Source organism: Jaculus jaculus, chromosome 1, assembly GCF_020740685.1.
Source record: "Jaculus jaculus isolate mJacJac1 chromosome 1, mJacJac1.mat.Y.cur, whole genome shotgun sequence".
NCBI lineage: Eukaryota > Metazoa > Chordata > Mammalia > Rodentia > Dipodidae > Jaculus > Jaculus jaculus.
Window position 1 is genome coordinate 300,818,984 of NC_059102.1, and position 23,506 is coordinate 300,842,489.

The 23,506-nt window shown below is 41.9% G+C and overlaps 1 protein-coding gene across 3 annotated transcripts in view; it reads left to right on the plus strand.

The window, feature by feature from the left end:
• The window catches only part of Astn1 (astrotactin 1), a 339,793-nt gene that overhangs the window by 205,194 nt on the left and 111,093 nt on the right, over positions 1 to 23,506 (plus strand). For all 3 annotated transcript variants that reach the window (XM_045159035.1, XM_004658763.2, XM_004658764.2), the window contains exon 9: positions 22,007 to 22,081. In XM_045159035.1, the coding sequence (XP_045014970.1) occupies positions 22,007 to 22,081 (75 nt within the window). The remainder of the gene's footprint in view (positions 1 to 22,006; positions 22,082 to 23,506) is intronic.

The window sequence follows — 23,506 nt, forward strand, 5'->3', positions numbered from 1 at the left end:
TTGGCAAAAGGACTGAGGAAAGCACTTAGAGATGTCTCCTCTGGGGAGAAGAGAGAATATACAAAAAGACCATAGCAAGAGTATCAGACTCACTTGTTTGCTCCAGAAAAGCAGTCCCAAGTACAATAGGTACAAATGAAAATGAAGCACATTTTAATTGATTTTTTTTAATGAGCTAGACCAGCATGGGAGTGTACATTTATAATCCATGCACCGTCTCCAAATAAAATTCAACACTATCTCAAAATATAATGTCTGCCTTGGGAAGAATGCTCGTCTAATCTCCTGATCTCTGGGGATGCTCATAATTATTGAACATGGCTGTGGGTTCACTGTAAGCGATGTGTCTCTATGTCTTGGATTCTATGAACTCATAAAATCACCCCAACATTTCTGAAAGTGCCAAGCTTCTGAACTTTGGGTGTGATGGCACCCCCACAACCTGACAACCCAGTGACATTCCTTTCAGGTGGCCCTCAGCGAGGTAAAGTCCTTCCATTTCCTCCTCCCCAGGGTGATGCTCACCATCCCCCATCGCTTAAATCAGACAAAGAGACAATCAAAAGCCAACACTGCAGGATGGGACTGCTGAGCTGCATTATTGTTCTTGCTGGCTGCTCTGAACAGTCACTGAGCCTGGGCTTTTTGTTCCTGGCTGTTGCACCAGCAGTGTGGAGGGACAATAAAGCCCCCATCTTGGAAGATGCTCAAAGACCCATGAAATCGCAAAGTGTTTGGTATCCATGAGGCACGGAGGACAGCTTCTGCTGCTGTCTCTTTTTCTATCTTGCCTCTGGCTGGGCTGTTACAATCACTGGACTTTCTGAAGCCTCTGCTTGCAGTCAGTCAGCTTGACAGAACGGATTAGGCTCCAACCAGAACATTCTACAGCAGCACAATCCAACAGTGGCAGTCCCCACAGCTGTCATTTGTGTGAGTGAAATTGAGACTAGTGGGGGATGCATGAGGGACGGCCACAGGGATCTGAAACCTTTTGTTAGTGCCGAGTCCTGAAGCTGCCAACCACAGTGCCCAAGTCCATGGTCAGAGTGGAAACTTGCTAAGCTTCAGAGAGAGAAAGAGACAGAGAGAGAGAGAAAGAGAGAAAAAGCAAGGAAAAGAAAAGTTGGTGTGCACAGTGCAGGGATGCTACCATGTGAAAAGTAGACATATTTTGAGCTGATGAGAAAGTTGCCTTCAGCAAAAAAGATAGTTTCCAAAAGGAAATGTCCCAAAACTTCAAATCTGTGAAAGTTTGGGGAGACAACAAAAAAATAATGTATATGTGAACTTTCACTATGTCTGTGAACATTCTTCAAAGGAAAGATAAGGACAGTGAGTAGAGAATGAGTTAATGCTGCCATAGGATTAAGTGGAGTACAAATGGTATTTACAAATAAACCAAGGGAAAGCAGCACTCGGGAAAACAGGGTCATAAATAAGTAAAAGGGATTGAAATCTACTGCAAGTCAAACAAGACCAAGGCACTGAATTGCTTTTTCCTATCTGTCTTTTACATGAAAAATAACAAGAAAATGTCACGAGTTATGGTGATTTTCAGAGGGAAGACTCCAGCTCGAGACAGAGAAGGGAGTCTCGTCCCAAAAGAATGTAGAGAACGAGGCAGGGAGTCCTGGGGCACTAGGCAGGGCCAGATCCTCAGCCTTATATGCATGCCTCTTGTCCCCGACCTGTGTCTGACAGCCTGTCCAGCCTAATGCCAGGCCTTAGCCTTCTATGAGGCCTACTGTATCTATAGTATATATCGTATATCTGCCCCATTTAACCACATGCATTACCTCAGCAAAGCACATTGTCCATCATTCATTTTCAGTATCTCTCCTCTTCCTGGGATGGAACTCCTTTTTTCTTCATCAAAGCTAAATCACCCCAGCATCATTCCTTTTTTTGTTCCCTTTGCCCTATAGATAAAACTCAGGAAAGCCAAACCTATTCTCTGTTCTAGTCTCCTTGTGCCCCTTGACTCACTGGATTCTGCATCCTCAAGCTTCTTCCATTATTCTCCTGACCTCTTCCTTCTAATTACTTCCTTGCTGTCTACATCTTAAGACCTTTTTATCTGCCCCATCAAAACAGGCTCTGATCTCTACCTACTTGCCTCTCAGGAGCTCATCCTTACCCGGCTTAGACAATCCAAACTTTTTAATTTCCTTTTACTATGGACATAATTAGTATGGATACATCATGTGTTGGTACCTTCCTTTCCCTCGTCCCTTGCCCCATTCCACTGGGGGCTCTCCTCAGTGGGGTCTCAGGAATTTCCCATGGGGTTGTGGGTTATACATTGTGGGAGCACCAGCCAGTCACTGGGGGTGGGGGAAGCAATGCCTCTGGCCATGATGTCCCAACCTGTGGCTCTTACAACCTTTCTACCTGCTCTTCTGCAAAATCCCCTGAGCCGTGGTGGATGAGTTTTAAGTGTACTTCAGTGAGGAGCTCTTAGAAGCCTCTGGATCTCTGCTTTGGTAAGTGCTGAGTGTCCCCAGTGTCTGTCTCCTTCACCCTCGTGCTGATTGTCAGGCTCACCATGGAAGCCACACTCTCACTCATCTCCCCAACTCCTCTGTGGTTTCAGCTGGGGATAGGCTGAAGTGTAAGGGGTAACTTATTTCCTTGGGTCTCAATACCTTCTGAAAAGGAAAAACAGATTCTCAAATGGAGAGTGAAGTCAGCACAGCCTAAATGGGATAAGAATTATTTATTTAGAGAGATTTTGATGACGATAGCCACACTTTTAGCCAAAGATGACTGGGAGCTTGATATTTGTCTCCACAGGATTCTGATCTGGTTCCCAGTTCCAGATATGAGTTCCTTTCCACTGAGTAGATTTCATAGCCAATCAGAAAGGCATTGGTTACCCAGCCAGGCTGTGTGCCATTATTGCACTCGGGTGCACATCTTGTCAGGGTGTTTGCTTCTGAGTAGCTTAGGCCTCTGGTTGATTTGACCATTGGTGGCCACTTTCCTCCAGTAGTTCATGTAGTGCTTTCTAGCACTAGATGTGATAGCTGTCTGGACACTGGCTCTTTTCTGGATTCTAGCCAGGTCTCCCCATGTTCTGAGTTGGCAACACATATTATCTTCAGCAATAGGCGGGTAATCAACTGCTTTGACAAAAGCCTGCCTTGTTTTGGGGACCTCAAAGTTCTTTCTGATCAACAGCTCATTATGGGTAACAACCAATTTCTGGTCCTGGAAGTTGCAGGCCAGAGGCAAAAAACTTTAAGGTTAGTCTTCATCTCACCCTCTCCAGGGCCCTTCTTTTCAGGTGTTCCCCCCATCCTCTTGTGAGGGTTCAATCTTTTTGTCTGTTTTCAAGGATAAAGATTTTTATGGTACCAGTTCATTTTGGGTTTAGTTTTGTGTTTGTTTCCTCCCACCTTTCCCTTCCGCTCCCCCCCCCCCAAACCCTTATGTCCCTGTTGTCTAGGCTTCCAGTTGCTTATCAGGTACATCAGCTACTCGAGCTGATCCAGGTTAGGAAGTTCAGACGAATGAGATCATGCTGCATCTTTCTTTCTGTGATTGTGTGAGTTTGCTGAGTATCACCTGTTCAAGTACATCTTTATTTATTTATTTATTGTACAGATTTCATTGTATCATTTCTTTTCTTACTGCTGAGTAGAATTTTATTATGTACAGGTACTATTACTTCATTATCCATTCACCCAATGATGGACACCTGGGTGGATTCATCCAAAACTGAATGCTTAGTTCCAGAATGTTCCTTCAAAGTCAGTAGGACAGTGAAGGGAGCCATTTCCCTGTGGTGTCTCTACCAGGAATCTGTTATCCACCTGCCTCCTCTCTCTTCCCCATCTCTCTTATAATCCACCACTAGCCGGCTCTACTTCCTCCATGCCACAATGAGCTGCCCTTCTCTTTGTCTCTGCCCCAATTCTCAGGCCCTTCTCTTGTCTCAAGAGGATTCTTCTCTTCCTTTCCTAATCATCCAGTACTTTTTCTTTTGTTTGTACTACTACAAGTCTGCTGCCATCTACCTCTACCCCCCTCCGAAGTGAGAGGGAGAGAGAGAGAGAGAGAGAGAGAGAGAGAGAGGGAAAGAAAGAGAGAGAGAGAGCTTACGTTCTGCTGTTGGTCTTGAGGTGGACAGGAGCATCTGTTATGCCAAATCTCTGGAACTGTATCAAAGGTTTTCTGTCTGGTTGCATTTCCCATTTCACCTACAACTTTAACAGATCACTTAATAAATGCCCCTTAAATTTGGGTCCTTACACCTCCTCTGTAAGATATTCTTTTGGCACTCATTGCCGATAGCTGCTTTTCCTCTTTGTACCCAGAACACCACAAATATAACTCCACTGAACACATTTTAGCAAGTACACTGACCCCCCCCCCCCCGCCCAAGCCCCTACACATATACACTATCAACTTTATAGGTCTTCTGTGACAAAGTACCGCAGTGTGGATGCTTTGAACATCAGGAATGTCTTGTCTCTAGGCTTAGAGGCAGGCATCTAAAGTCATGATGTTGGCAGAGCCAAGTTTTCTGTGTATCCTCCATAAAATGTGGGGTCTTTGCCTAACTCTTTAAACTTCTGAGGTCTCTGGCACTCTTTGTTTTTGAGATGCATCACTTTAGTCCCTGACTTTATCTTACATCTTCATATCATATCTTTACATTGCCACTTTCTTGTAAGAACATCAGTTACACTGGATTAAGGGCTCACCTTGCTCCAGTCTGACCACATTTTATGTAATCATATTCAAGATTAGTTCCAAATAAGACCACATTCTGAGCTGCCAAGGTTTAGAACTTCAGCATGCAACACCTTTTAGCTTCTAATGCCTGGTATTTCCCATTGTCTTCTTCAGAATCTTTTTTTTTTTTTTTCGTTTCAAACTTTTATTAACAACTTCCATGATTATAAAAAAATATCCCATGGTGATACACTCCCTCCCCCTTTGAAACTCCATTCTTCATCATATCCCCTCCCCATCTCAATCAGTCTCTCTTTTATTTTGATGTCATGACCTTTTCCTCCTATTATGATGGCCTTGTGTAGGTAGTGTTGGGCACTCTGAGGTCATGGATATCCAGGCCATTTTGTGTCTGGAGGGAGCATGTTATAAGGAGTCCTACCCTTCCTTTGGCTCTTACCTTCTTTCTGCCACCTCTTCCGCAATAGAATCTGAGCCTTGGAAGATATGATAGAGATATTGTAGTAATGAGTACTCCTGTCACTTCTTTCCAGCACCATGATGCCTTCTGAGTCATCCTAGGTCATTGCCATCTGAAAAGAGAAGATTCTCTACCAAAAGTGAGATCAGCATTAATATAAGGGTATGAACACTAAGAAAAGTGCTTACTGAGCAGTTGGATAAGCATAGTATATACATTTAGCCAGACAGCAGCAGATGTTACACCCCTAGGGCTCATGACTACCCGTTTAGGTTTTCAGTGTCGGGGATATATTCCTTCCCATGGAGCAGGTCTCCAGTCCGATTAGAGGACAATTGCTTTCCACCATGAAAAACGTGCCACTATTGCACCCATAGGCTCATTTGGCCTGGCTGGCCAAATATAAGGCTTGCAGTGTCCTCTGTTGAGTATCTTCACTGGTGATTTCTCTCTTTCCCATTGAACTGCATGCAGAATGGCTTCTTCCAGCTTTCTGTCAGCTGGTCTTCATGGAGGAGGTTATCAGCTCAGTTCCTGCAGAATTTCTCAGTGGCCTTGCAGCCCAAGAATGTGGAGTCTTCAGCAATAGGGTCTTACCATCTATTCCTGGTGGGAAACCAAGGGCCTCGGCAATGGCCTATAATGTTTTGGGGCATCAGGGTCCTCCCGCGCCAACAACTCACTGGCAGGTATCTCATCCCTAGTACTGAAAATTTTCTAGCAACAATCTACAGCTCCTGAGTGTTCCATTGTCCAAAAAAGTAGGTTTCCATATGATTTATTTATATCCTCTTAGATTTTGATTAGCCTTTCAGTTTCTGCTTGTCTATTCAACACCCACCCCAGCTCCATTCTTGACATTTTATTCCTTAATATCCACCAGGATCCTTGTCTCCTTTCTGGCTATATTGCCCTCCTGTCCCCCACACAGCCATCCTGGACCTTATAAAAGTCTGCTTGTAAAGTGTATTTACAGTCAATTGCCCTGATCTCTATCCTTTTTGTTTTCTGTCTTCCCTGCTTGGCACATCCCAAGCCTGCTTTATATGTCTTTCTTCTTGCTACTCAGCTGCTCTGGGCTTCCTAGTGCTCTGGCAACCCCAGTAGAAATGTATCCAGTCTCTAAAGTGAATGAGGAGCTCACATCAGCATCACCACCTCCTTCCCACTTCTTGCCATGGGTCATAAGCCTTCCTACTCCTCTGCTCTAGCGTACTATTCTGCTCCTGCACCTCACAGACAACCCTTTACCTCAAAGTTAACTTAGTGAATTCACAGCCTGGTGGCCTGAGCTCCCTTATCTTCCTTCCATCTACAACTTTTCCTCTTTGTCCCTGATTACTCAGAATGGGTGTGTGCTCAGTGCCACAGTTCTTTTCAGCAGCTGATTTTTTCACTCCAAGTTTTTTTTTTTTGTTTTTTGAGAGCGACAGACACAGAGAGAAAGACAGATAGAGGGAGAGAGAGAGAATGGGCACGCCAGGGCTTCCAGCCTCTGCAAAAGAACTCCAAACGAGTGTGCCCCCTTGTGCATCTGGCTAACGTGGGACCTGGGGAACCGAGCCTCGAACCGGGGTCCTTAGACTTCACAGGCAAGCGCTTAACCACTAAGCCATCTCTCCAGCCCCACTCCAAAATTTTTGAGGTAATCATAATAGACTGCCTTTTTTATGTGTGAGAGAGAGAGAGAAAGAGAATTGGCAAACCAGCACCTCCAGCCACTGCAATTGAACTCCAGACATGTGTGCCCCCTTTATTGGGCACATTTGCATCTGCATCACTGTGTGCCTGGCTTACATGGACCCAGTAGTCAAACATGAATCCTTAAGCTTCAAAGGCAAGCACCTTAACCACTAAGTCACCTCTCCCTCCCTCACTTCAACTTTTATTCCTGAAGTCTTTGACCCATGTCTGGTCATTCTTATACTTCTGGTATGTCCTAAATCTCCTAAACCTTATTCAAAACTCAAATCATCCCTAACCTTTTCAACTTCTCATAATATATTTCTTATTTACTTTCACTGCCTGCATTTCTTAATGAAAATAATACAAAATGCCCTTTGTTTTTATCATCAGTTTCCTAATGAATATTCTTGATGCTCGAGTTACAATAACTACCTTGAAATTTTAAACTTAATTTGACAATCTCTCTTTGCATCTCTCTTTTACAGTCTCTCTCACTATGTATTCATACAAATTAGTTTCTAATGCTACACTACTTTTAGTTTATGACCAACAAGACCATTTGTCTCTCTATTTTCTCCTCTCAGGGGCTTTTTCTGTGGACTAAGTTCCATTGTAGGTTACAGACACAATGGAGAAAAAAACTCCCACATCTGCCTTCAAGGGATTAACACAATAGGGTAAAGGAGTCACTAGGATAAAATTATGAATAAAAACCACAAATTTACACAGTTTAAAGTACTGCAAAGTGCAGAGACAGAAAGGAAGGTGGCTAACTCACAAATTGGGAACCAGGGCCTCTTAGTTGAAACTGAAATAGATGAGCCGGCCAGGTCAGGTGGGGATAAGTAATTTCCTGAGGCATGGGCTAGCCTAAAGAAGTTGGAGAGGAGAGCACCAGCCCTTCCAGGAGCTGTCTGCCACTGTGGTGGGAAGGAGAGAAGGGTGAGGCTTGCTGCAAGGCAGGGTAACATTATGTAGGAAACTTGACTGCCTGGTAAGAATTTAAACCAGAGGAGGGGGGACACTGTGGACCCCAGAACATAGTCTTGGACTTTTTGTTTTGTTTTGTTTTTTTCTTTTAACCTCCCATGTTGCATGACCATTATCCTTTCAGCTAGCCTTTTCAGGTAGTTTCTCTTTAACTTATCATAAAGGATTGACCAAACTGCCAAATGAACCTCACCACCATTGCCTGTACTCGCCCTGTCTCATCAGAGCACAGAGCTTAGGCCCATAGCCACTGCTCAATGTGTATTTGCTGAATGTATGTACAGATGAATGTTCTTCTTTCACGTATCCTCTCCAAGAGTTTAAATGATTGAGATTCCCTGGTCCTCAGTAAGCTCATCTGTAAAGTAGAGCATGAAGCAATTGGTCACAATGTGTTATCACCAGTTATCCTACATGCCCCCCTTCTTTTTTAGCCCCAGGCTCTTCCTTTGTTCATCCTTGTCTATTGAATGCTCATTATACTTGTTTAGCACCTGTGGCATATCTAGTCAGATGCTCAGGCAAAACTTGCCTTTTTATATCTGTCTCTCTTTACATTTTCTTCCCCCTGTTCATCACACAGGGTCATTGTCTGGCTTAATTCATGGCAAAATCATTGTCCTTGTCTTTCTGTCTCTAAAGCTGGAGATCGCCCTAAACTGTCCCCTGTTCCTCAACCACTACTATATGCAGCCACCAAGAAACTCTGCCTTGAGAGATTTTGTCTCTTCCAGGAGCACATCTTCTACTATATTCAGCCTTAATTACTCTTTTTCATCCTGGTTGTGGAAGGTGTCTCCATTTCAGAGTTTTTCTAGCCCACTTATGCTGCTTTCCTAGAAGCAGATGCTACTGCGCCTCTACTCAGAAGCCCTCAGTGGCTTCCCACTGGCCACATCAGTACAGAACTATTTTCTGGTTCCATTGCTTGAATACTGTAATTATTTAATTTTTCTACTCTATGTGGCTTCTGCATTGCAGGTGGACTGGCACCTTCACTGCTTCTGATGTCTCCTCATGTCCACCTGTCTGCCTGCCTTTGTCCATACCATTCCTTCTACAGCAAGCTTCCCTCCCCCTCCACGCATCATAAATGCTTAGATTGGGCCCATTCTCCAGTGATTATTTAACCTACCTCTTCCAACTGAGCCTTTTATTTTTTTTTTTCCTATGACCCTTGAGCTGGATGCGATCTTTTCTTCTTTGAATTCACTTGTTTCTGTTTCCCTTGGAACCTCATGTTCTTCCTGGGACAGAGGTAATTTGAGGACCTGATTCGTTCTACCAGCTAGTGCTGCTCAGTGAATCTCCTTTGTTCTTCTGCTGCACAAGGATGTAGGAATTCTCAGATGTTACAGGGAGCCCATTGCTATCTGAAATTGAGTACTGGAGTCCTGGTCTACTACGTGCTAGCTATAAGACTTTTGCTGAAGTGATTTAACTTTCTGAAGCTTTACTTCCCCTGTATATTAAATGGAACTAATACAGTAGCCATTCTTCAAGGTTTAAATTGGAAATTAAGTGAGGTAATAAATGTAAAGCACTTGCTCATTGATTAAAGTCAATGTGCAATAAATAGTAGCTTTTCCTTGTTCAGTCATAACAGTTGGCAGACTGAATGCCATGGTTTATTTCCTTGTAATTCTTCTCCCACTGGACCATGATCCTGGACAGAGATCTAGCCTTTTGTTTGTGTCCCAGAGCTCTCCACAGTGTGTGGCTCATCAGAGGTACGTAATAGATGCTTGGGGATTGATTCAGTACATTAATGAAATCCTTGATGGCAGAGAGTGGGTATTAATCATTTCTGCGTCTCTTGACAGTGTTTAGCAAAGTGTTTTTTTTTAATGTGGCAATTGGTTAATTAATATTTTGAAGTAAATAAATAAATGAACGAGTAGTTCAATTAAAGGCACAAGTTGTTTAATATATATTGAATTGAAACAAATTAGTAAACAAGGAGGACTTTGGGAAAGTGTAAAAGTGCCTTAACAAGTTCCAATCCTTGATGGATATTTTATTTTCCCTGGATTATTTACATTATTAATCACAGAAATGCAGAAAGCTGTGTCTTCCATCACATATCCTTAGCCCCTTATTTTTCTCTACACTTTTGCTAGTGCTGCTTGCTTTGTGACCTTCTCACTGAAATTGAATATGTGCATGGATGGCAGAGAAGGGCACCCCAGGTTTATACCCCCTTTGTCCCGGTGGGTCACATTCTGGCACAAGTAAATGTTAATCCATTTTATGTGTGCACTGATGGATTTATGGCAGATATATTGCCAAGTTCTTATCTTGTTCATTTGTGATTAGAGCTGGGAGTCAGGGATGCAGGCTGTGTCCACAGACAGGAATAAGTGAGCCTAATATGCTTTCAGGAGGTCTTAACTTGAGACCCTGGTTGCATTATCCCAGGGTACAAACCAATTGCACCTCTTGATGAAGCACCCATATAGAAAAGGGGGGTGAACTTACATTTAGGAAATTACAACTGTTTCAGTTGATCTCCTGAAACTCCATTTATGTATTCATTTAATCTTCATATAGTTCTCTAAGAAACAGGTAGTCACTGTTATCCTTATGAGAGTCCTAGGAATGTTGAGTATCTTTTACTTGTGTCAGTTTCATGTAGCTGGCGTAGGACTCAAATGCAGAGCTTGTACTCAAATGGATATGTGACTCCACACCCCACCTACAACATTTGACACATAGCAAGACCTTTCTAGAGGTCTACTAGGGACCCTGCACTTGGCTGGCTCCACTCTGCAGAAGTGTTTTCTTAGCAGCTGCAGTTTCCAGGAGGTTAAGCAAGAAGGGGGACAGTGGTTCTACCCCAGACCAGCCATCTAGCTCTCTGAACCCAAAAGGAAATGTTGCAGTGTGATAATGTGAGTTTTGTGACTCCGTATGTGGCACATGTCACATCTGCATGGCCACATGTAGATGTGTGGGAGCTGCCTCTGCACTTATGGATGCAGTTATAAATATAGGAAAACCTCAATTTCACATAATACTTTCTTAATGGAAATGTTCATCTACAGAAATCACAATGATTGACAGTTATTTAGAAAAATAAATATATATTGTATATGATCATAATGAGATTTGGGATATCTTATTTCATCAATAAGAACAGTAGGAATGAACTCAATATATTTTATCTCTCAACATTATTCAGAATCTTTCTTTAAAAATGGATTCAATGAGTTCTTAGGACACACTGCAATTTCTGATTTAATGGTGTTATATAGAAAGCCAAATTTATCCTTGAAGAATGGCTAGAGTGTTAGGTCAGCAATTCTCCACCTAGTGTGTACTTTGGAATCATTCACCTCACTTTTCAAAAATACTGAAGTTTGGTCCAACCCTAGATGGGTGTAATGAGAGAAACTAAAAATTGAGAATTGTTTTGGGTGAGTTTTGATACCTTAAAGTTTGAAAACCATTTAGCTAGATATTGCTTATGAGTGCTTTAGAGAAGATTCAGTGGCTATATGTGAGACTATTTCAAGGGGAACCCAAAGAAACAAGTAATTCTATGTGGCATGGGGTGTGCTAGAATTATCATAGAAAATGTAAGCAAGGGAGCAGGCGGGTCTTCTCATGCACGGGAAATCACCTCTGCTCTGCCCAGCAGTCTTCACCAATAAGACAATGGTCAGTGTGTCAAGCCCAGTCACCAGCGCAACATAGACCCAAGGCTAGACTCAAGGCTGTCCCTGCACATCTTCTCCAGCAGCTCTCATCTCATTGTAGGTGAAAAGAGTAGATCAAGGTGTGAGGGAAAGTAGGCTATCCTAACCCTAACCTCTGCCTCCTATCAGATATGTGACCTTGAGCAACTTACGTAACCTTGCCCAACCTTTGTATACCCACAAATATGGGAGTAAAAGCTTCGTAGCCCTTAGCAGTTGTGAAGGTTTACAGGGATGGTCATGAACTTAGCGCTTGCCTAGCACATGACAAATGTTCAGTAAATAGCAGCTTCTATTACCAGCCTCTTCTGACTCATTCAAGAGTTTTTTGTTTTTTTTTTCCCCCCTTCATTTTTTCTTAAATAATCCTGGGTCCCAAAATATTCAGAGAAATTGAAAGTTTTGGTCAACTTTCCCTATCTGTGGACACACGAACTCAGCTTCTGTTTTCTGTGCAGCCTCTTATATTAAAGGAATGTTTGCCCTTCCATGCTGTAAGTCAGGTATCGGGGGTCAAGGTCATCATGTATCCTATTAACTAGGGTTCAGGCCTGTGGCCCTTCACTTTATTTCATGACTTGCTTTTTGTTGACAGAAAGGCCAAATGTGAATTCCATATTTGTGTAAATGCATATATTTGTCTTTATTGCCACTTTTGGTGGTCAAGGTTGCACCCTAGAATTCCAGAAATGAAGGAAGAAATTTATAACATTTTGTTAACTATTTTCAAAATCATTTCACGTTCTTCTAAAATATCACCAGGAAAAACTCCATTTTAACATTTAGATCTGTAATTCCTATTAGCATGATAATAGTTAGCATTCATTTATCCCATGGTCATTGGAAGTTATTTGCACATCTTTAAAAAAAATCTCTCCTGTGCATTTGATGAAGCAGATACTGTTATTTCCCCCCATACAGAGGCAGCCATCAAGCCACACAGAGGTAAAAATGTGGCAGTTTTTCTACTCTTTTTACCCCAATGAATGAATAAAAATGAACCAAGATTCTTATGTATCTGAAATTTTATGACACAAACTTTCAAAAATGTCAGGCTTCAATATGAAGAAAATTGGGCTCTGTGTTGTTATTTTGCTTTTGGTCACTGGAGCTGAAGGAATTCTGGACTGCGACTTCTGTGTAGGGCTCCTGCCTTACATTCCATTGTATGTACGATGCCAAGGGGTGAAGTGAGACAGCAGCACTACAGTCAAGAGCATTAGCTTTTCATGACTCATTATCATCAAGAGGTGAGCAGTAAGTATGGGGCAGGCTGGCGGGTGGGTATGGGAGGGGAAGCTTTAAATCTAGTGGCCTTTATTGTCTCAGTTATGGAGAACACTAACTAGCAGATGCTGGGATTGAAGTGTCAGAGATTTGAGGAGAAAAAAAAATAAGGTCTAAAGTAATGACCTATAGTGAGCATGGACAAGAGAATTGTAGTTTGATCACTGATGAGTATTCAGAGCCCACTGGAGGTTAATGGTTAGGATTTACAATGAAACCACTCACTGTAGTTGCCAGCAGTCTTCCCTTCAATGATTTTAACAAGAGTTGGGATGTTTCATACAGGTATGATGAATCTGTTCAAGGACATGGGGGTTGAGGGCGGCATGAGAGAGAATGATCAAAATAACAAATGACAATTTAAGATTATGAGAAGAGAGCATGTGAGTTGGGTGCAGGTCAGGTAAACAGTGGTAAGATGAATGGGCTTTACAACTGGGAAGGGTAGAGTATTGTAGTGGCATCTGGAGTGATGTGTGAAGGCGGGAGATGATGTTTGGCTATTTGGATTCTTGAAATCAAGACCAAGCATGGGTTTCTGTTGCAGTCAGGTTTGCATTGCTGGTAGAAATCACCCAATCAAGAGCAGCATGCAGGGAGAAAAAGAGGTTTATTTTGGCTTACAGGCTAAGGGGGAAGCTTCACAATCACAGAGGAAAATGACAGCATGAGCAATGGGTGGACATCATCCCCTGGTCAACATAAGGTGGACAACAGGAACAGGAGAGTGTGCCAAACACTGGCATGGGTAAATTGGCTGTAACACCTATAAGCCCGCCCCCAACAATACACTGCCTCCAAGAGGCTTTAATTTCCAATTGCCATCAGCTGGGGAACCTAGCATCCAGAACACCTAAGTTTATAGGGGACACCTGAATCAAATCACCACAGTTTCAGATATTGTTGCTTTGGGATACAACCATGGGAGTGAGGAAAAGACACAAAGTCATTAAGAGAATAAAGGTCCAGGAGTGAGTGTAGCAGTTATCACCTCACTGCTGGACAAAGCACCCAACCAAAAGCAGCTTGTGGAGAGAAGGGGTTTATTTAAGCATACAGTTTCAAAGGGAAGTCTCATCATGGCAAGGAAGGCATGGCAGGGCATCACATCCTGTCTCATGAGCTTGGAGGAAGCAGCAAGAGCGAGCTAAGCTATGAGTAATAAACATGAAGCCCACCCCAAGGGCCATACCTCCTCCAAGGCTCCACCTCCCAAAGGCTCCAGCAGGGTATCAAGGATAAGGCTCAGTCACAAACAGGTGAAGTCATGGGGGCATTTTACATTTGAATCATCTCATGGGGTATCTGAAACACTAAAAGAGCCATCTTAGTGTATAACCGAAGTCAACACAAAACATACAGAAGCATTGGAGGGACAGTGACTCCAATTCTGAGAGGAGGGGGGTAGGTAAAGGCAAGGTGGTATAAGCATGAGGGTATCAAGGTGGAGAAGTGGATAGAATAGTCTCATGACATGAATTAATGAATTTGCCAAGGTCATACTGTAACAAGTGGTCACACCAGGCTCTATACCTACTCAGTCTGACATCAAAGCTTACTCCTAAGTACTTGGCTAGTTGCTGATAAATATGTTACTTTTCTATATAAAACTACCAAATTGATGTGTTTCCTTTTGAATAGATATTAAATAATGGATGTATTCACATAACATTTCACCTTAATTTCCATGAGATTTATATACTAAAAGATAAGTTTATAAAATACATCATGACCATCACAATTTATCTTAAAATGTGACATAGAAACACATTCTCTATCCCCCACGTGGTAACACTCACTGTAGTGAATCAGAGCTAAGATTAGTTGGGCTGATGCTCTCTGCTATGTGGAGGATGTGCAAGCTTTATGGGAATCAAGTAGTAAAGTATCCTGCACAACTGGGTCCATGCAAATATACTATGTAATATTGTATCCACTAGAACACCCCAAGAATGGATTCAATAATCCTGTGGTCCCTTTGTGATTGCATGAGTAAATGAATGTCACTGGCAACCATGTTGACGGGCACTGGTAAAATCCATGTCCACCAGCCTCAAATGGGCTCTGAAGTTGCCCAGTGATGCCAACCAAACATTTCTAGATACTGCTTTACCCACACATTATATAGGAGGATACTGAGGTTGTGAGCAACTAAGTGACTTGCTGAGGTCATGTAATTAAATGACTGTCTCATCCAGTGCTGAAACTAGGTCAGTCCAACCCTCCACCATTTGCAATTTAGCCAGGTTCATTACTGAATACCTGCTGTGTGGTCATGATGGCTTTTGGTGAGGAGTGACTATTAACTTGAAATTTAATATATTCATTAGAGCTATAAGTTCTATGAAGAAAATGCAATATCATAAGCTTAATATATAAGAAATGGGCATATTCTAGTGTTGGAGTGCCAGAAAAAGCTTGTTTCAGGAAGTTGTGTTTAAGATAAAATTAAGGAATATTTCACTTATGCTTCAATCAAAATATTTGTTTCTTATGTTGATAACAGGAAAAGTCATAGTATTCAATAATGCAGGAATTGCTAGGGCTACCCAACAGTAACTTGGGAGTGATATGAACTAGGGTAGGGGAAGTTCCCCAAAGAGAAGCTCCTACAAAGAGACTCAAGCCCCAATGTGTCTGATATAAATTTTGGGCACCATTACTCATCAATGTTTATACATACATACATATATATATATATATATATATATATATATATATATATATATATATATATCATATAGCATCATACATATCCTATATATGGTAATATATGATTCAGTTTATTGCTCCAGTAACTAGTACTGACTGAAAATACTAGCATGTAACAATCTCTCCTTATTATTACTAGAATGAAGAAAAGAATGGAGTGGCTCAGCTAGCTGTGCAGCCAGAAAGTTCTTTCACCATTTTTATCTTTTTGCTTTCATGTGCATGTTTTGAAAACTATTTTTCTCCAGAAACACTTTTATTTTAAATAAATAAATAAATTTTGATTTTGTCTTTGTTTCACTGCTTTTTTCTGCAAAGGCATTTTAGCTAAGAGAAAGACCATTGCTTAAGAGCTTTCATACATTACAAATGGATATGATATCCTGTTCTTAGCCCCAGAGTGTTGTGAATAGCTGGCCAGAAATGTTGGAAACCATGATTCTCTGATAAACTTAGACTGATGTAGTCTACAAGCAGGTGTGGAAGACTGTTTATTGATCTTATCTTGGGGACAAATATTTATTAAAATACTCCTTTTATGGCTGGGAAATGCTTGCCTTGCAAACATGAGGACCTTAGTTTGATTCCCAGAACCCACATTTAAAAGGCCGAGCATGGTGACGTGAGTGCTGGGGAGGCCAAGACAGGTGGGGCTCCCTGGCCAGTCAGCCTAGCGTACTTGGCAAATTCCACGCTTGTGAAAAACCCTTTCTCAAAAGGGGTGGACAACATCTGAGAAAGGATGCCTAAGGTTGTCTTCTGGCCTCTACACACACAAACGTGCGCACATGCACACACATACACACACACACATACACACGCACACATGTACTCCACACCCATGAACTTGCACACACATGATGTTGCACAAGCAAACACATAAAATACTCTTTTTAGTGATAGAATAATATATAAATTCAGTAAAGGCTCCTAATGTCTGAAAGCCCATCATCTAAATAATCCCTCCCACTGATCTGTGTGAAGAAAACATACAGCCATACATACACACATACTTATGTACACACATGCATGTATGGATGCATCTTTTATCTGACTCCCTACCTACCACCTACTACATCTCCATTTCTTCCCCCATCTTCTAGTAATAAGTCTGCCACAATAAAGTCCATTACCCAGCATTGTAAACAACAACTCTTATCTCTCTTTCCAATGTCCAATTAGGTGGAAAGTTGGGGCTAGCATTTGACCAAAGAGCAACATTTAAATGACCCTTATGTAGAGCATCAGTAGTTTGTCCCTGAAGTGAGAGAGCCTATATGAAACATGCATCCAGTCCCATGCATGACAGGCTGGTTTTGCAGGGTTTCTACTCACTTAGTAGGATCCAAATGACTCAGTGAAGGAAATGCCTGTGCAACCAGAATGGAAACCAAACAGCAAGCAAAGTCAACTGCTGACTAGCACATCTCTAAGACTAAAAGAAAAAGGTCTATAACCACTAATATGTCATGGGAAGAAGAGAGGAAAAGTTGGGAAAAGAAACTGAAAAAAAAAAAAAGAAACTGAGAGATTAGAAATATTCAGTGCTGTGGGGAGGGCAGTGAGTCTATTGGTATTGTCTGAGACGCAAATGCAATGGAAATGCAGTGAATAATTGCTAAGCGTTCTCAACACTCACAGAAGCACGTGTGCCGTGATGACTTCTATGCTGTCAAACAATAGACTCCTCTGTAGCTCAGACTCACACAGTGGCTGTAAGACAACTCTTGTGTTGGCCTACGATAGGCCTCAATGGAGGCCATCTGATGGTTCCCACATGGGAGGAAAAGCTTCAGAATCTCGATTTGTCAGACTTGAAAACCCTAACAAACAAGCAAACAACAAAGTTCTCTTCTGAATTGTGATTTTGCTGATTTCCCTCAGCTAAGATGTGAGTGTGTGGTCCCATGCAGGACAGAGAATATCAGAGACCACATGTCCAAGTGAAGTCAAGAGACTGAAGCTTTCCTCTGTGACAAGTTCCACCTCCTTCCTCACATGTGGCCCGGTTCTGCCTGAGGGCTCCTGGGTGACCTCTCTCCACAACTAACCTTGGCAGAGTCCACTCAAGAGGGCTGCCCTCTCTTGGCCGAGCAGGGACTCTTGCCACTCACGCAGGTAGAAGCTGAGGCAGACGTTGGTGCTGAGTCTGACGCCCACCTCCCCAGCTCGAGCTCTGCAAACCAGTGGGAGCTGTCAACTGCCACACTGCTTCTGTGTCCCAGCCCAGAGCTGGTCCAGAGTGCTTATGGGACCCAGGAGGAGTCAAGCTGCTGTCCCATAGATAATTTTATTTTCCCATGGAGGACTAGGGTATTTTCCTGTTAGGTCTGGGCCTACATAGACATGAACTAACTGGAGCAGCTGGAGGTGTCTACCTTGTTTATTGGTCATCTAGAGAAGAAAAGCCTACAGTGTGAGCAACAGAATGAAGAAAGAAGAGGGACAATCCTAAGAGCTGGCCAGCAGACCTGGCGATTGCTTGGTCCCAGATTATCAGATTCAAAGTGTTTTGATGCTTGTGTATTCTTTTTCTTTACGTTTTTCCTAAATCGCCTCTGTAAGCTTCTCCAGTGCAGTAAGCCAACCCGCACATGTCATCATTCCATGCACTGCTCCCCACAGCCTTCTCCGCACTGAGGGTGCTTGGCCCATCACTAGCTGCTACTAAGCCTGTCCTAAAACTCAGCGCCTCTTCTCTGCCAATGCTCTTCTATTTGTTTGAGCCTAGGAAGACTGTAAATTCCTTTGCGGGCAAGAATCTCCTTATTCCAACTCCTGTTGCCTTAATACCACACTTCACAGTTGGCCTCTACAATTATCTGGTAAATAACACCATTTAGAATTCCCACCATTGGAAGATCATCCCTGACTAGTGGGAAGAAAGTAACTAAGTTTCTTTTTATTCCTTGGCTGGTGCAGTTTATAACTTCCTGACTTCTCTAGCAAGATCTTAGCATACTCATCCTTCTTTCTTGGTGATTAGTGTCAATATTGTATAGTTAGCTGCTATGAGCCTGGGCAGGAGTCCTCGGTCTTCTTAGTCTTACCATTGTCTTCTCTCTTGCAAATACCAGTGCACCCACAATCTAGGTTAAAACACGTCTTGGCATTGCATTTATGCCTTAAGGCAAGACACATCTTCCTCTACAAAAATATAGAAATCACTCCTCATTATAGGATTTATATTTGATCCAGGTAATTAATAAATTTAACGTGTTTAATAGCTGCTTCTATGACACTCACTAAATGCCAGGCACTGTTCCGAGCATTTTAATTATATGAACTAATTCTTCCTCGTAACAGCCTTGCCAGGCAGATACAGTCGTTGCCACCAGCCTCATTTTACAGATGAGGACATGGGGAAAGAGAACAATTAAGGAGCTTGCCCAATGGCATATGGAGCTGGAATGTGAGACAGACAGGCTCATTCCAGAACCCCCATGGTAACTTCCATGTTACACTGCCTGTAATGTGATCAGGGAAGAGGTCTACACTGCACATCCCCGCCCTTCCAATATGAGATGATTTTATCTTCCAGTGGATCAAGAGCTAGAGGCCTGTGTCTTCCAGTGAGCATCATGTAGCAGTGTCCTCCTTAATGAATGTTTCCAAGCTCATGAATTCATTCACTGTGTCTTGAAGACAGGTTTATTGGTGTCACTTCATGCATCTCATTGTTCCAACTGTAATCAATGCCAGTACCACAATTGGTCTACACAAGATATATTTTCAAACAACCTAGGAACTATGCCAAGAATTCACTCTAATTACACATTGTACTAGTTTTGAAAATAGAGATGACTTCAAGGCAAAAATGCATGTTATTTTAAATTATTAAACTAAGAGTAAATAAATGTGATTTTGACCCCCTCTCAAGAGAAGGAATAAAGTGGCTGGCCCTCTTCTTCTTTCTTATTGCCCTTTCTATGCATCTAGGATCACCTGGGTCATTTTTTATTCTAGTGAATGTAATTTTTCTTAACATATACTTTAGTGTCCATTAGATGTCACTTAACTGTTGGGCAAACAGAAGCAGATTCGGATGTCAGTCTGTGCTCAGCTGTGGAATGCAAAGCAAACGTGAGGAACATTAGGGGGACAGCTGCTTCTTGGAGGCTGGGCTGCTCACAGCGCAGTGTGGGCACTTCTCAGAGTATGGGCGCATTTCTCAATTGAATCCCAGGAGTAAAGCTTTTGTAAATAGTAAGCATAACAATGAGCATATTCACCCTGCCTGATCCTGAATGTAGTCCTAGAAGCCTCCCCTTATAAACACCAGCTCTCAAAGCTGATTGGGTTAAGATAGTGGTTCTCAACCATATTTGACTTAACACTCTCTCTTAAAACAGGTGTTTTTAAATTTCTCTTATTATCCTTAAATGGAATTCATAAATAATAAAAATGTCAACAGGTGAATGGAATGCCTTAATAGGAATTAAATGATAAATGTAAAAAGTAATTTGTAATGGCATCATACCGATTTTATTTTAATATTTTTTTCATTTTTATTTATTTATTTGAGAGTAACAGAGAGAGAAAGAGGCAGAGAGAGAATAGGCATGGGTCCTGGAGAACCAGACCTCAAACTGGGGTCCTTAGGCTTCACAGGCAAGCGCTTAACCTCTAAGCCATCTCTCCAGCCCATCATACCGATTTTAATACATAAATATTACAGCAGACATCTGTACCTAATACAAATTTACCATAATGTAACGTGTCATGAGTATGTGATATATGTCACAGCAATATGGACCAGGTATGGCGGTAGACTCCTGTAGCCATGGATCTCAGAAGGAAGAGACAGAAGAATTGAGAGTTTAAGGGTACCCCAGGCTCCCTGAAACCTTGCCTTAAACAACAACAAAAAACAAACCAACAAGGATATGCTGCATTGATGAGTCAATGATGAAGCAATGTGTAACCACCCTCCCTTCAATTGACATGATACTTAGATGCCTGCAAATTTATCTTATAGTAAACCTGCATAAACTGATTTTTGCTTACATGTAAATCTAGTTTCAGATTTTTAAAAAAGATTTTATTTTTATTTATTTATTAGAGTCAGAGAGAGAGGGGAGGGGGAGAGAGAGAGAGAGAGAAAATGGGCACACCAGGGCTTCCAGCCACTGCAAATGAACTCCAGACACATGTGCCACTATGTACATGTGGCTTATGTGCGACCTGGAGAATCAAACCTGGGTCCTTGGGCTTTGCAGTCATGCACCTTAACCTCTAAAGCCATCTCTCCAGCCCAAGTTTCAGATTTTTATAAATGGGTTTTCAGCAATTGGGTAAATGATCAAATCGCATTCAACAGTTTGCAGGCAATGGGGAAGTTATTCATTGTGAAAACAGCCTTGAGCATTTCACTATTTGAGCCATCCCAGACTCACCTAATTGCCAGTAGTGCTCACGAATGGATGTGTCATTTTAAGACAATGCCATACATTTCCACAAATACACTTTTTCAGGTAACATCCCTTAAATTGGAAACCATAGGTTTAATGCCTAATATTATATTTAGCCCCAGATTGTAATTATGACATCTTTCTCTTTTTTGTAGGCAAAATAAAATTCTCAATAATTGGATTAATTATGAGACTATCTGTTCCAGGAGTATAAAAGCCACATTCACCCAGTGTGACCAAAAGTTTAGAATTCATGACTATATATTTTATGAGTATAAAGGCTGCAGTCATCCACAAAAGCTCAGCATCCAACCCAAGTTCTATGCCTTACTAAGTCTCATTTTAATGAAAACTTCATTTGGGTATCCATATCTGAGTTAATGAAAAGATAGATGTTTTTAAAAAGATACTTGTGACTTTCTAGTACATGTGACAATACCTAGATATTTACCAGCAAGGCTTAGAAGTAATAACTTAGAAATAACTTAGAAGTAATAACTTAAATGACATTAAAATGCTTGAAGACATCTAGAATGCATCAGAGACCCAGAATCTTCAAGTCATTTTAAGTAAGGAAAGAAAATGTATAGAATACTCATAGTGATAGCACTTAACCTAAAAGCTTTGCTTAACCTTTAAGAAAGTTTGTTCATGAGGAAGTCAACTTAAAAAGGCAAATGATTTCCCAAAGTCAGACCCCTGGCTCAAGGACAGAACAGACTTTAAAGCATTCTGCCCCGCTTTCTGAAGAAAGGCATAGTTGAGTTGCTGTAACTGTATGTCCAAAGAAACATCAGTCCCTACCTTACTAACTCTGCATAGAAGCAACAGTCATGTTTATTAATTTCTGCTTCCTTAGTGGCTCAGTGATTTTTACATTGACCTTTTTCTCAATTCCTTTCCAGGGTTCAAGGTTGTATGTGAACCCACATTTGCAAGCTTCTTGAGGTCAGGGGCTATGTCCTCTTGAACCTTGGGTGTTTGCAGCCTAGCATGGCACCTGGAACAAAAAGGGCATTGTTGAGTGGACTTTAATTGAATGATGTTTCTTCTTTTAGGCCTTGGCCTTACACAATATTTCAGCGAGGCTTTGACCTGGTTTTGGGAGAGCAGCCCTCTGATAAAATATTCAGGTAAGTACTTGCCCAGGGATGTCTTACATATATCTGCAAGGTCAGTTTTGTTCTTCCCACAGCACTTTCCCAATGTTAAAGTGTAAAATGGGAAAAAGTCTTACCTGTTTTGCCTACCTTATAATGAAAGTACTCTCTACAAACGTGCCCAGTGTCAGCGTGCAGGATCCTAAAGTCAGATGGATTCTGTTGGGTCCTGGTTACCTCCCTTGACAGCTCAGTGAACTTCAGTCATCTAGTTAAACTCTTGAAGCCCCCAGTCTTTGCATTTGTTAGTGAGGGTATCTTACATGCCTGGCTAGATTATTGTGAGGGCTACATGAGATAATGCAAGGGAAGTCCCTGGTACAAAAACTGGCACAGAACAGGCAATTAATGTCAAGCTCTGCCTCTTCATTTTATATCTAATTTGTACCTCCATCATAGAGTCTCAAGTTGTTCAAAATTAATCTCTCACAATCCCACCTCCCTCTTTTCCAAACTCTTAACTCATTATTATTATTACTTTTTATTACTGCTCCTGGTTAGAATTTGATGCTTTTAATCCCTCCCAGGTTTCTACTTACATATGTGGGAATAGAGCATATTAGAAAGACTCACAAGCAAAGGGACAGTTCAAGAGCCAACCATGGACTATTGGATTTTTTGTAAAATCACATACTATGTCTTATCTAGAACACAAGTTTATTTCCAGTTTAAGATCTTCTTTTCTATTCATTGGCTCACTCTGCCCTTACTTAGCGTACATTTATGGTGTACCTACTAAGTACCAGAGGTTGTGCTTGGCCTGGCAGCACAGACATCAATATGGCCCTCTCCATGAGTGTGTAGAAGTGAACAGACCTGCAGAAGTGGCCCATGGGAAGGGGCTGAACCCAGCCACCTGATGCCATCACTGGAGAGATGGGGAACACTATGGGGCACAGGCAGGCATATGGCCACGTCTCTCTGAGTTTCACTTATTACTATCCTTCCAAACCCCTTTTCCTGACCCTCCTTGTCAGCCTTGCCTGCATTTCACATTGGTTTTCTTCCTGCATTTGCCTCCTTCAGCTCACTACGCTATATAGCTTATCCTGCTTTTCCTCGTACCACGGGACAGATGCGCTTGGCCTCGCAGTGTTCTCCTAAGGCATGCTCTTAGCTATAGTACAGATTTACAAACCTCTTCCTTCCTCAGAGGCCTGTTCTCACCGTCAGTCTCCTGAGTGTCTCTACCAGAGCAGGCTGGGAGAGGCTAATGACACTGGCCACTGGCTGCTTTGGAGGCTTTTTGCTCTAAAAAAAAAAAAAAAAAAAAAAAAATGTCAGCTATATTCCTTAGACTGTCATTTGTTGTCATTTGTTCATCTCAACTTTCCAACAGTGATTTATCATTTGGAGTCTTTTCCTACATTTTTCCTATTGCTTATCTGCCAGGACCTT